Source organism: Cavia porcellus, unplaced genomic scaffold (assembly GCF_034190915.1).
Source record: "Cavia porcellus strain 051 isolate PalLab524CR breed Dunkin Hartley unplaced genomic scaffold, mCavPor4.1 scaffold_26, whole genome shotgun sequence".
In the NCBI taxonomy this organism is placed as follows: Eukaryota; Metazoa; Chordata; class Mammalia; order Rodentia; family Caviidae; genus Cavia; species Cavia porcellus.
The window spans coordinates 13,005,909-13,021,098 of record NW_026947509.1 but is presented as its reverse complement, the minus strand read 5'-3'; the positions used below and the strand labels follow the sequence as shown (position 1 = coordinate 13,021,098).

At 38.4% G+C, this 15,190-nt stretch overlaps 1 protein-coding gene across 1 annotated transcript in view; it reads right to left on the bottom strand.

Annotated features, from left to right (window-relative positions):
- Ints7 (integrator complex subunit 7) overlaps positions 1-15,190 on the bottom strand; it is a 78,776-nt gene that overhangs the window by 21,894 nt on the left and 41,692 nt on the right. Inside the window, exons 8-12 of the mRNA XM_003474217.5 lie at positions 11,958-12,075; positions 6,250-6,384; positions 4,159-4,256; positions 1,328-1,567; positions 287-424 (exon numbers count right to left, since the gene is read on the bottom strand). Of these exons, the coding sequence (XP_003474265.1) occupies positions 287-424; positions 1,328-1,567; positions 4,159-4,256; positions 6,250-6,384; positions 11,958-12,075 (729 nt within the window). The remainder of the gene's footprint in view (positions 1-286; positions 425-1,327; positions 1,568-4,158; positions 4,257-6,249; positions 6,385-11,957; positions 12,076-15,190) is intronic.

Here is a 15,190-nt window from a genome sequence, read left to right as displayed (position 1 = left end):
GTCTTGCTGTGGACAACACGGGGCAAAGTGAAAGTGCGCTACGACCCACATCCAGCCTGAGCTTGGCCTTCAGCTTCCCACAGCACCAGCGCACACAGCAGAACGTGTGCCACTCTTTTATGAGAAAGGCCAAGACGGATCCTTCCTTCACCACACCCAGAACCCATGAGGAAAAGCACTCCCCTCTCTATTTCCAGTTCTGACCCTGAGTAACAATAACCACAGAATCCAGGGCAGGTGACCCGCTCCCCAGCGACCAGTACCCAGCAGGGCGCCCACCACATACCATCCTGGAGGCCTGCCTGGCAATGCGGTACACGGTCCACCCATTGGAGACACTTTCAAGCTGCTGCTTAATCACGGCCTTGACTTCAGCAGTCAGCGCTTTCTGGCTGGCCACGAAAATCACCGTAGCCAAACTCACCTAACCATGAATAAGTAAGAAAAACAAGAACATCATATGAGTATAGCCAGTGTCATAGATAAGGGACTCAAACAGAAGAAAAGTCAATTATGGTTCATTTTAAAGCATAAAATTTGTTTTTCATTAACATTTATTTAATTCTCATTTTGAGTAATTTCTGAGTATTCCACTGATGTAGAGCACTACTTATCAAATCAAGTAATTAGAATCAAGCCAATAAATAAACAATGATATAATCACACAATGAGATACTATGCAACAGTGAACTGGACAAAGCAGAGATAAACTTAACAAAACAGATGATCAACGAAATAGGGAAACTGCAACTGATTACTTACAGTGTAACATTTCTGTGAAGTAAAAATATCTAAAGGAATATTGAGTATTACTTTGGAATATATACTGTGATCGTAAAAACGCAACATGCATGGGGATCATAGATATCAAATCCAGGGCATTCCATTCTCACAAAATGAGGAAGAAAAAAAAAAAAATCCAGGGAAGACTTTTATCAACCGAATTGGAAAGGTTCTGAAATCTGAAAGTGTGTATATTTTGGATTTCTTTTTTTTCTTGTTACTGGGAATTGAAGTCAGGACCATGTGCTTGCCAGGCAGGCACTTGTGCCACTGAGCTATGTCCCTGGCCCTATGCTGGATTTCTGATGTGCAGTTCTGATTTTGGATTTCTAGGGTAGGGTCGCTCAACTTGTTGTATAATAGTTGACAGGGTCAGTTCTGTTTTGACTTCATCATGCTTCCGGTTTTGGATAACTACTTTAACCAGCTGTTTGCTTTGTTTTGTTTTTTTAAAGTAAAGTGAAACAATAGTGTTGACTTTCTAAAATAGTCCCCACTAGACCGTATGCCCATCTCGCAGCAGACGGAGACAGCCACTCTTTACCAGAAGTTCCTGTTGCTTGTCCGTGGCTGAGCGTCCGATCACCTTGTAGAGCTCCACGAGGTCACCAAGCATCCCATCACCCAGTACCGGCAGCTGCATGGCAATGGCCGCCAGGCAGTGGCACATCGGGACCCGAGCGGCATCCTGGGCACTATGCAGCTGAGTGAGCAAGGTCTCCACCACCGACTGGCTAAGGTGGGGCCTGCCCCTGGCCAGCTTCACCATGCAGTTGAGAGCAATCTACGCGCCATGGGGAAAACGCACAGTTACATGCAGAAGGAATTTCAGACGTGAGCCAAGTAAGCTCTATATAAGTTACTGAGAAAAAAAAAACCAAACCACAGGTGTGGACTTTTGTAGGCATAACACTGAGTCCCACATGAGGCCTGTGATGTGTACTGCTTAAGATAACAAGTCAGGACCATACATCAAAACATCAACTCATTCCAAGTAAGACTTTTTTTTAAATATTGAGGATCGAATTCATGACCTCCCACTTACACCACTGAGCTAAATCCCCAGCAAGCCAGGAAAAAAAATTTTTTTTATTATTATATTTTATTATTTTAAATTATTGTATATTATTTTTATTATACACACACACACACACACACACACACACACACACACACACGCCTGTCAGGCAAGTGCTTTATGCCACTGAGCTAAATCCCTAGCCCCAAGCCAGGACTATTTTTTAAAAAAGATGAGATAAAACTATAAGGGATAATGTTGATGAGGCAAAAACATACACCAAGTAAGATGTTACCCTAACTGCACTGCTTTCACTACTTTTAAGAACTGCTCTAATGTGTGGTTTATGAACTATGCCAACAAATCCAAACTCATGCATTGACTTTTTTGTGTACATTTGTGGAGGTTCCTGAGACATCAGTTTCCAAAAGAAGTCCTTGGTGATTGTAAGTACACTGAAGTGAAGCCAGATTTCTACTTTTTTCTCTTATTCCTTAGCTGAAATCTAAGAACTACTGGGCTTAACAGCTTCTCCCATTCAGGCTTGGTAATGAGATAGCCAACATTTCCAACTAACAAAGTAGAAACAAAGCAACCTCGTCACTTTTTCATAGCTAGCTGTTTCTTTTGTCAAGTCTCTAAGATCCCGTTAGCTCATTCTTCTACGATAACTAGTCTCTCCCTACTTCTAACCTCTCGCAAAGATGTACACACCAGTCCATCCTTTATACCACAGCTGCTCAACCACCAGTATGGTGTCTGCCATTCCTGATAAACCTCAGGCTGACAAAGGGCCAAGTTCATCCTGCCCTTTGTTAATGAAGTGGCTCTGAATAAGTTACGTGTATAAGGCTTTAGCAGTTTGGCACATTAAAGCATGGTAACAAATAATTATTATAACAAAAGCTGCAGCATATTATTTTAAAATTGCAATATTTCAAGCATGTTCCTGAGCATACTTGACATGCTCTATGACTAAGCTGTTCTACTTTTGCAGTCTCCTACTATGGCATCCAGCCACAGAGGTCAGTAATACTCATTGTTTTTCCAACATAAGAGCGATGTTTCTGCTTTCAAGTCTTTTGTAACAGAGGTCCTCTAAAGTTGAGCTATCTTTCCTACTTATCAAAGTTCTCATTCATTTTTCATGGTTCCACTCATGACATCCAGCTGCTGCATTGTTCCTAAGATCCTGAGCTCACGTTGGTCTCACCCAGCTCTGTCCACTCATTAAAACTGCACCGTCACTGATAACGCAGAGAATGCACTGCAGCCTGCTTGGTATTCTTGATATAAATGTCTATGTCCTATTCCTGATGGCAAGTTCCTCTAACACGGGAACACATGTGATTACACACACACATCCCCGAGTCAAGGCCAGTGTTTTATTAAAATCTAGCATTATTAGTAAAAGGAATTGTTTTTGCTTTATTGTGTTCTTAAATTTAAATGTATCATGGTTCTAAGAGGTTCTAAGAGAGTGTGTGACGGTCAAATCTCTTCCCCTCCACATCACCAACTTTTATAAATCATGTCACCATCTGTATTATCCATCCTATGATGACACTGCCTTTTCTTAACATGCAAAATGAGGCATGACTTCTTTTGAAGCATACCTAAAACAAACTGAAGTTTGTCAATGTACATCTAATAGCTTTATACTTCTATTAATATGCTTTTATTAATTTTGGATCATCACAGATTATATTTCATGCTTCATTCCAGTAATAGTCTCATTTTACATTTAAAACATCTTCAATATACCTATGACAGCTTCTGTACTTAAGTGAAAATGAAAATTCCTAACAGTAATTCTTCTCTTGGCTTGTAAACTAAGGCTTCTACAATCCCGAAACTCATGAACACTTACATATTAGTGAGTTTGGCTACTCATTTCAGCAGTTTTTTGTAGCTCTTAGATTATTTCAGATTAAAACTACTATGAGAGGTCTGCCTGCTTATATTGTATAGAATTATACCTGTTTTGCAATTTAACAAATACTGGCAACTGATAGCAAAATGGGCCAAGGTTCTTTTGGGATACTAACAAAAAGCCTGTTTTCAAAGTGAACTTCAAGCACAAATGTATTTTTAAGCTAGGAATTGTTTTCTCTGAGCCAAATCTAGGCCCTTGCCTATGCTGGTAAATAAAGTTTAACTGGATCATGGACATCCTCCCTCCTCACCTTAAACACTTCATCCACAGCTACTTCTGTCCACAACTGCAGTGGCGAGTAGCTGTAATGCAGTGTGTGTGACTGGTAAGTTAAAATACGTACAGTCCAACCCTTAACTGAAAGACTGCCTCACCCTAGCTTAGGCAATGGAAATGGCAACCAGGTGAAGTGATATTTTACCTTTAAAGTGGCTTGAGCACCTGGACTATCATCTTGACTACACAGCACCAGCAGGGATTCCAGGCCATAGACAGCATCTTGCTCCAGTGCCAAGAGATCTAGAAGAAAAGCACCAAATTTTAGAGTAGTCAGCAGAGGAGTAAGCACACGCATGTGTGCAAATACAGACATGCACACTCACTCACTCACTCTTACAGGGAAAAAACACTGAGCCTAAAATGTAAGGAATGCTATACCCTTCCTAGAAAAAGCACATGCAGCATTACTTCTAACATGTAAGGAAACTATCTTCAGACTTTGTTATTTCTACCGCTTTATTGTAGATTATAAAAACAAACACATTAAATCAAGAGGTAAAGCTGCAAAGCTGTAAGTAAAGCAAAACAGAAACAGCATCAACAATTTAGCTAGCAAAATGGTAACAGAAAACTGTGCTACATGGGTTAGTCTTCTGAGTCAGACTTAAATTACACAGGCCCCTTTTCACCTCATACAACACAGTTTTCAGCTTTAAATGAATGTTAACCACTGAGAGGCTGCAGTGAACACTCCAGGTAGTCTCATGGATGTTTTCAGTCTGGCCTTAAAGAATGAACCCTTACGTTTCATGTGACAGCAGTACTATGACATCTTTTCACTACCATAGGGATACAGTTCCCCTGGAGGATCTAGGATGCTATGAATGGCCTAGTTAACTGTATTTAGGATAATATATGTCAGTGCTGAGAACACACAGCAGTTTTCAATATTATTTGGGAAAAATACTCTTTACTATGCCCCAGATAAATCAGGCTTAAATCAGAACCAACAGGTAACTTTCTAACGAGTCCTGAGTAAGTATAAGAGCTGGGCAACAAAGGTGTAAAGACAGACCAGGCACAAGCAGTGCTGAAAACTGGTGGGGAGGAGGACTACTCGCTTGTGTTCCTTAACAAGGGTCAAAGCAAACGCTGAAACAGATTGTCCACAATGCAGTTTCTGCTCCTGAGTGAAGGTGTGAATTTCTTTAAGTTACATCAAAACAATATTAGGACCACAGGAAAATACGCGCACTATTTTTTCTGTATATCTTTCTTGATAATGCAAATCAGTGTGATGTTACATTCATCTAGGAGATAAAGTTTGTCATATGTAATGCACACTGTCCTGTTAATTCACTCGTCTCTAAGTGAAATGAAATGACCTGTCTTTCAAGCACCTCCACAACAGGAACAAACTTCCTTGGTTTCCTTATCAGTGAGCACATTCTTCTAGCACAGATGCAGATTTCCTAAGCGATCTCCTTCCAACATGTGAACACCACCACATGTGAAGGCAAGTGGTGGGACGAAACAGACAATGCTCCACAAAATCTTACAACTGCACAATCTCCGGCAGCTCCAAGATCTTAGGGTTCTATTACTCTTCACAAGATTTAAATGGCCTTGAGAAGCAAGTTCTAAGAACATTTCAGAAGGAAGCAACTGTGGATCAAATCATGTAAGCTGAAGATGAGGGAACGAGAGCACACACAGAATTCTGTCCATGCGCCAATCTTGAGTTCATAAATAATACCATTCCTGAGTAAATTCACCTTTGTTTTTAAAATTTTTATTAGTACGTGTTTACAGTACACAATGATTACACTCATGGTGGGCAGCTGGCATGAGTGTCTAACCCCCTGCCCCCCCCCATCTCTTGGTACTTTTCTCATCAGCAAACATCTCTCTCCCTATTTCCTTTTATCTTATCTTGTATTTTGCTCTTTAAACTATTTACATTTAGGGATTCTCATGTAAGAGAAACCACTGAACATTTTAGCTTGTGTATCTGGTTTATTTAACTCACATTATTATTTATAAAGACGCGTCTATTTTCCTATAAATGACTCAAATGTATTTTTCTCTATGGCAGAGCAGCACTCCATTATGAATAAATATCATGTTTTCTTTAACCATTCATCTGCCAGTGGACCTACAGGCCACTTCCAATATTTAGTTGTTTTGCTACAGACATGGGTATGCATTAACATGCAGTCTTCAAGTCTTCTGAGAAGATACCCAGAAGGGGACTAGCTGGGTCAAACTGAATTTCTATTTTTTATAAACTTACCTTTTTCTTGACAAGAGACAGTTATGTTAGTTAGAACTCTTACTCCATGAGCCGCAATGCCTCTGTTATTATGGTAACAGCACTCCTGAGCTAATTTGACTAAATCAGAGGATCTGGGAGAAGAACCTACATTTCCTAAAAAAGACGAAAAAAGCAGTATATATTATAATTCATTGCTATAGTTAAAAAGCAGTTCAGTTTACAGATTTAGTACTCAGTTTTATGAGAAATTCTCTAACAGTAAACTTTAATAATAAAATTTTCTACAACCTCTTTACCAATATACAGCACCATTTTCCCCCCTATCAAGGTAATTAAAATGGGTATGTGGTAATAGTTTTGTAATGTCTAAGACCTAAATCAATACAAGACTTTCCCATAAAAATTTTAATCACAACTAAGAAAAAGTGAAAAAGCTAAAATAACTATAGACTGTATCCTGGGAGTTCTAATGGACTCTGATTAAACTGGATATCACTATGGGCTTCTTGGCACAGATAAAACCATTTCTTCAAGAGAAGATTTTAAAAAAAAAAGAAGAGATTGGGGGCTGGGGATTTAGCTCAGCAGCATAAGCGCCTGCCTTGCAAGCAGGTAGTCGTGAGTTTGATCCCCAGTACCGATAAAAAGGAAAAAGACAAAAAAAAAAAAAAAAAAAAAAAAAAAAGAAGAGCTAAAAGAGAAACATTATGTTTGCTTTTTCCCACTTCAAATTGCTAGTGTACATTTTATGTCTCAAAAAGTTTTGATTACTCTTAGTTGCAGACGATCCCTATTTTTGCAGAAGAAATCAAAGATTTTAAGTATCTTGCTATCAAAGTCACAAATCTTGTTAGTCAGACCCTACTTCTGTGCTTTACAAAGTATCTTAAGTTCTATGCTAAAGACTGCAGAAACTTTTCAAATTCGTATTTGAAATTCTACAAAATAAGGCCCACGTAGTGAATAAGTTAGAGGAGAAACTTTCAGTTATACTCAGGTGAGTTTCAAAAAGAACCAGGACATTTAAGCTTGTTCAGCTTCTCAGGAGAGTCTCTCATTGCTGTGTTCCTTTCCTCTGCTTATTTTTCCACGATCCCTATCAACGTCACCTTGGCTCTCACACCTAAACGTGACTGTATTTTTGAGGCTGAAGAGGACACAATTACAACGGGCACAAACCAAACCTATTCCAGATAGTATATGACCTTATGCATTTCTGGTTTAACATAAAAACACCAGTTTCAGTGTTTTTAAGATAGTCAAAACACCACAAGGAAGAAATTTTATATTTATTTTCTCCCCAAAGTTAGAGAAGTGTATTTCCCCCATTTTTTTCCTTGCTTCTGTGATGCAAACAATGCACACTTAACTATAAATCTGCAAGTATGTTTTGTAACATTCATTCTTCTATTTTCCTCCATTAAGGCTCATCATAGGAAACTTTGGGGAAATAAAAACAGAAAAATTCAAAGACGAAAACAAAAATTTCCCTAAATCCCATAAATCAGCATGAATTTACTGTAACTTTTTGAAATATTATTTCGGAATCCCTTTATGTACACCAATATAATTTAAAAATTAATATATAATTAGGATATATAGATACCGGTCAATGAAGGATTCTGTTTTTAATATTAATTTTGAGTATTTTTCTGCATTAACATTTTAAGGGATGACATTGTTTTAAATTTTGACTTACTTAAAAACAGTTTTCTAAGATAAAATCATATGGTTCCAATGGTACAACAAATAGAAAAATGTACAAGGCTAGTGATAAAAATTTCCCTCATCTACCCAATGTTACTATTGGGGCAGAATTACAATGTAAGAACACATTTATAAAATAATGAAGTTATAGATATTTCATGATCAATTCGAGGTCTCTGACCAAACTGCTGTTCTCCTGTTTCTGCTGAATTCAACCGACCCTGATGGTGTCTACAGCCCGGCTGCATCTCTCTGATGAGCTCTGAGTCACAGTAACTGTCTGTTCCTTTGGGCAGCCTGGGCAGGTCACCAAAGCCTTCAACTATGCTCACTCTGGAAGAGCCCCTCCCCTTGTGCCTGGACTGTTTATATTATGATAAACAATTCCTTTGTTTCAACAAATCTGTTCAAGACTGGCCTGCCTGGCAATATACCACTCAATGCATGTAACCAATTATGTAACTTTTTCTCACCTGCTTTGTACCTCCCATTTCTCAATTGTATATAATAAACTAAGCTCTCTGTAAATTCAGTGCTGTTACCTTTGTGGAATTATCCCGCAAAAAACTAAAGATTAAATGCTGCCTTTTTATCTCCTTGGTGCAAAGAGACTTCCTTTTGGTTTGGTTTGGCTTGGGAATTTTCTCGTAACACTGCCAGTTTCTTACGTCATCCAGAGACTATAAATATTTTTTTTAAAATATTAAATCATAGGGATTATTCTATGACATACATTCTTTTAATAAAATGTCATGTACTCGTTTAGTACACTGATTTCTAGCACATGAAATAGCATAATTTCTTAATGAGTCCTACTGATGGATCTTTTTGTGATGTGACTGCTTCCTCTACTGATGGATGGTATTTTACTATTACAAAGAATGCTGCTATAATACAATCTTGTACAAAAATCGCTTCTCGATTTATGACTATTTAAGTAGGATAAATTCTTACAAGTGGAATTTCTGGGTCATCAGTAGACTAAGGAGTATTTCAAACTTGCTTATGTAGAGGTCGGATGACTTACATTCACACCAGCAATCAGAATGGCTGTTTATCCACATCCTCGTCAATACAGCATGTTATCAAACTTCTGAATCTTTGCCAATCTCTTGGATTTGATTTGTGTTTTTTAAATATACATTTTTCTTAAATATGGACAATAGTAAGCATTTTATATGGGTAAGAGTCATGTATCAGAGATAATTTAGACATACTAAATTTAAATCTTTTACAAACTACTTCTGGTTATATTGAAAAATTCTAATGACTGGAAACAAACATTTATTATTATCTGGTAAATAATCTTATTTTGTAAACCTCCTTGACTTCTATTTTTCTATGAATACTACTTAGTTTAACTGGAATTCCACCTATCAAGTACACTTTTTTTTTTGGTACCAAGAATTGAACTTACGTCGTGCTTGCCAGGCAGGTGCTGTGCCACTGAGCTTTATCCCCAGCCCATCAACTACATTTTTAACAAACTTTAATGAAAGAACAAATATCCAGCTTGAAAAGTTCTTTTTTTTTTTTTTTTGTCTTTTTTCCTTTTTATCGGTACCGGGAATCGAACTCACAACTGCCTGCTTGCAAGGCAGGTGCTTATGCCACTGAGCTAAATCCCCAGCCCCTTGAAAAATTCTTAACCTGACACAAATGCTTATAAATATGTCTGGAATTAAAAAACAAACAAAAGCCATCATGTATTCAGGTGTGTTGGATATTAAATAAAAATAAAACTCCCGAGTTGCAGGAACACTGGTTAGGCAAAGGCAAAGGCACCTTGCCTGTGTATGACTTTGAATACACCTCTGAACTGCTGAGAGTCTGTTTTAATACTTAAAAAATCCCCTGCACGTAACTTCATTTGAAAGGATACTTACATAATAATTTATAAGAAATAAGACTGCCTACCACAGCTCTTTAAGAATATCCTGTTAGGGAAGGAGGTTAACTGTAATTTAAGAAACTGACTGGCTGACTTATGAAGAAAAGGAACTTACTGAGAACACTAGTACATGGTTAACTGTTTCTAAAGAAAATCCTACCTCCTGTAGGTACTCCTGTTTGTCACAGGATTTCTAATTCCTCTTGTCAAGAGGTGTTATTTCACCACCTATTTAGGCTTGGCCGTGTGACTTGCTGTGGCCAGCAGGACTCAGAAAACACGACCCAAACGGAAGGTAGAAAGTGCTACCTATCCATCGGTGGCTGCTTTCTTTTGGCTCAGCTTGCAGGTACCCTCACTGACTGCCACACGGAGAACTAAGCGTCTCAGCTGAAAGGGCTTCACCTCTAGCCTGTGAATGAGCCAAGGTCAGGTCAAGGTTCCAGACACTGCAGTCACATGATGAACCCAGAGGAGACCAGCGGAAGTGCCCAGCTGTGTCCAGTCACAACTGCCGAGTCACAGGGTCAGAATAAAATGCTCACGGCTTTACACCATTAATGCTTGGAGATTTTTATAGAGTAACAGATACCTGACAGAGAGTACTTAACAGAACTACTCAAAAGGCTAGAATGCTAAAGTCAGAATATAGGAAAGATGGCAGGGCAGGACACAGACAAGATTACAGTTCAAAAAGCAATGCATAGAATTAGACAGTGAAGACACTATGGGTCCTATTACTGACGAACTGATGTCACAGATTATGCAGCCATCCTAGGTACAAGACATGGCAAACACCCACTGCTACAGTGTAGTCTGGAAACAGGATGGCATGGGGCCATTTCTGTGTCACTATAATGGATTCTCTCAATTCCCACTTCTCGTTGTCAGTTCCCAGTTCGGTCTACGGCATGGAAATGATTGAGTCCAGGACACACATGTGAACCCTGGCTGTAAGGGAGGCCGGAGTACTGCACCGGGTCTTCTCTGCTTCCTATTAACATGTCCCCGCAAGCTGGAACCACCAGGGGTGCACGCATTGTACCACTCAATGGGACTGTTCCAGGCTGCCTGATGAACAGTCACGCATTTACTCCTGGTGACTCAGAGCCACCAGCAGTGAGATTTATGAACTATGGCCCCCTTGTGAATGTGTTACGATTTGACAGAGCCTTTCCCTGACTCAATAAATTTATGCTACACAGTGATAAACAAGGACAAATGTAGGCAACAGCTCTTTAATTCAGTTCAAATTCATTCAATCAGTAAAAGCAGCGATACAGATTCCACAAAACAAGAAAAACTTTAGCCTTCCATTTTGTGACAGTTAAACTGGATTATTAAACTGAATGGTTTGCGAGCCACCTAGGAGATTAGTAAGCACATGTTAAGTATACCTGGGGGGTTATGGAGGCCTGACCTTGAGATTCATCTGGCCCCTGGCCCCTTTCTCTGCCTCCAGCTGTCTCCCGGCTGCCATGAACTAGGCAGCTTTGCTCCACCACACCCTTCTGCCATCATGTTTCTGCTCTGGAGCAACCAATCGTGGACTGAATCTTCTGAAACCATAAGCCAAAATAAACTTTCCCTCTAGTTACCAGTGTCAGATACTTTGTCCAGTCACAGGAAAGCTGACCTCTACAAGTCTGTTAGGTAAGCGAGCTCCTTAGTGAGCATTAATTAAGGAATTACAGTCATTTTGAACAGGTAACTAGCAAAGCATTATTGAACTAGGGCAAAGTTGTAATCACTTTGCAGTGTAATAATTCACATCCAAAAGGAAGCATATAACATTCGCTTTTAAAATCAATACCATTTCATCTTTGAAATGTACTGAAAATCAAAGGATACTTTGAATCTCATATATAAAAATCAACCAACTATTCTAGGTACTCCCAAAAATATTTTCACTCACACATAATTCAAACAAGAACAAATCAGAAAAATGGTATCTTTGAGTTAAGATCAAGGGGATAAAGGATTTTTATTACAAGCATTGAATCATTTTCAAATAAGTCACTAGCATAAATGGCTTATAAGATTAAAACTTTCTGATTTAAAGCTCTCTAAAGGAACTACTTGAGACATAAGCAGGAGTAAAGGACGCAGCACATTAACTCTTTCCTACCTGATGCTATGCTGAAGTAATGCTTGATGGCGATGGTCCCTGATAACGTGGAGAGGACAGACAGTATCCCTAGTTTTAAGCTGTCATAAGGCGTTTGGAGTGCACATTCACAGAGTGCCTGAAATAGAGAGAGGTGAACACAGAACTGAAGACATCGATGCACTGTTAACTCCATTAAATCCTTTATCTTTTAGAAAAGTTCTGTATTAAGATCTTTTTTCCATAATAAAGACTTTAGGGTCAAACTGCTGAACTCCTTAAAAGTGTATCAAGAGACATGATACTAAATATAATGTGGTACCCTGGGACAAAATAAAAGTTAAAAAAGTAGAGTAAAATATACACTCTGACTAATAACATACCAGTATTCATATAACAAATGTTCCATATTACTGTAAAAAAAAATCATTATAGGAAATTGGGTGTGGTATATGTATATTATTTTCTAGTTTTTCTGTAAATGTCAGATTGTTCTAAAACGTCCACTATATTTATTACTTCATTTCAGTGGTAGAGATTTTACATTATGTGTATTATGGCACTAATAGAGTATCACAGTCTGTTTAGCTTACAAGTTTCTGAGTCAGCAGAGCTGCCCTTCCAGTTTTGTTCGTCTTCTCTAATTCTCACTGCAGTGGCCTGCAGTAGTGACCAGAAACAAGGTGCTAGCTGCCGACTCCGGCCTCGGTCTGGATGCTAGTACTCTGCATTTCAGGACAGCGTGTGCAGGACAGCAGCCTAGCAGCTACCTTGTTAAACTGATTTCATTCTCCCACAAAGAGGAAGTGGGAGCAGAAAATGAACAAAACTTAAGAAGTCTAGGGGAACAATAAAAAAATTCTAGAAATGGTTAAGTAATAAGTTTAAGATCTCAAAAATATCAACAAAATTTTGGGGGGGATTCAGATACTTTGTTTACAAAGATCACATGGAATAATTAACGTCCCAAAACATTCAGAAAAAATCTGATAAGCAATAGGTTCAAATATATACCCAGATTTAATATATGATAAAGGCACTTCAAATCAGTATTAACATTTTAAAAAGTTTACAAGGAAAACTCGCTAGTCATATGAGTAAAATCAAACCAGATGTTTCCTTTTTTATGATTAACAACGAAACTATAGAGTGCTAAGAGTTAACATGAAAAACCAAAAATAAAAGATCAATAAAGACCAAAGATCTTAACACTTAAAAAGCTCTTACACTAAACAGGCAAAAACCCAATGAAAGCTGGTAGCTCACAAAACTGACTTATATAAATGATGCTAAAATAAGATTTTAGCTGCTGGGCACAGCACCTGCTTGGCAAGCACAAGGTCATGAGTTTGATTTCTGGCACCAAAAAAAAAAATTTTTTTTTTAGTCTCATTTATAATTTGAAAAATCTAAATTCAAAGAAGTACATTGCCTTTTACAAATCAGATCGCCCAAACAAATACCTAACTCTTCAGAGTATGAGGAAACAAGTTCTTACTGTTGTTGACATGAATTGGTCTAAGCCTCACTAGTAGGCAATAGGCATCAACACTAAGAATTTCTTAGAAACTTATTATTGGTCCCAGCACCTCTCTTCTGGACCATTATACCCACAGCAGTGATTTTTACACTCTGCAGCAGGACCTTGGCACTCATCATTAACTGGTTCCAACTGTTTGGGCTGGAAAGGGATATGGGCACAAGACACCAACAAATTGTAGCCTCCCAGCTGAGCACTAGATGATGAGTACCAGGACACAGTATTTGTGTCAAAACGTGGAGAGTAAATGCAAATAAATCAATACAGAGGAAAGAAAGAAAGAAAGAACGAATGAACCCCCCCCCCCCCCACACACACACACGCACGCCGGGAAGGAGACTCTGGCGATGGTGAACACAGTGAGGTTAGGAGAGTGTGCGCAGGCCAACCATAGCCTGTGTCCGGCACTATCCAGGGCAGGCGGCCTAAACTGGAGTTCGCTGGTAGGAATGGAGATTAGCAGGGAAGCGAGGGAGATTCTGAGTGTGTTTGTTTGTTTTGTTTGCTTTTGCAGTGGTAGAGTTAAAGCCGCGTCCTCAGGCATGGGTTCTTAACACACAGCTGCACTCCTGTGCAGGCTGAGAGACCCTGAAAGTGGTTGATTACACAAGACAGAAAGGATATTAAGGATTCATGAGTATTATATGATTTCAAACATGGTGACCAGATAAGGCTGATTAGCCAATTTTAAAGGCAGGACAGAAAATAAGGGATGTGAAGTCTAAGAAGAAACACTCATCAAATAATTTAGAATCCAAGACAGTACGTTGTTATTTGGGAATTCTGGCTCTGTCATTTGCCACATTTGTGATCTGAGCTTATCAATCTCTTTGTGAAATGGGGTAAATATTTATAAGGAACTACATGAAATGTCTGGAAAAAATGTGCAAAACATTACACATTGACACTGGCCAAAGGAGCTATATGGATGGGGGAAAGTAGGTGAGAAATATTTTGTAATATTTCCTTTTGTAGCCCTGTCTCAAATAAATAAATAAATAAATAAATAAATAAATAAAAACAAAAACATTAATTTAAAAATGGGGATACATCTGTTAAATATCCACCGAAAGTCAAAACAATTTGCAGTGTACACAAACTGTTATGCTAGAAAGCAACGCTGCTGCCGCCGAGCTCAGTGCACTAAGTGGATGTGGGAGCTCCATGCACTGCACTGGGGAGGCCACCAACGTGACAGAGTAAAGGAGAGAAAGCAGAAGCCAAGGACTCAACTCTGAGGAGATGGGTGGACTGTCTATTCTAAAAATTGAACACAATAAAGGCAGAAAAAGCCTCTAGATTTAGCATAAGGAACACTGGGGAATTTTTAAATGTTCCAATCTATTTGATAAAAAAAGATGTAAATGCAAAAGTATATTTTAAAAAGCAAGGGATAAGGAAACATAAGTGGTGGCAATGCTATTTAAGAAGTTCAAAACAAAGTGCTTTTTAACAAAGTATTAGTTAATACTATAGTTTTGACTTATTCAAATACTAGAGAAATTTTAAATAAGAGTTTTTTAAAAGTAATTTTACCATTTCAACAGTTAAAACATCGAAAATCCTTATAAAATGCTTTACAGTGTTATTTTCTAATTTCTGTCATGTAGCACATTATTGGGTATCTAAAATGGTCTCAATGAGTACACATGATGTAAGGTTCATTGATTCAAATAAGTACACTTAACAGAGCAAACCATAAAGTTCCCTAAAT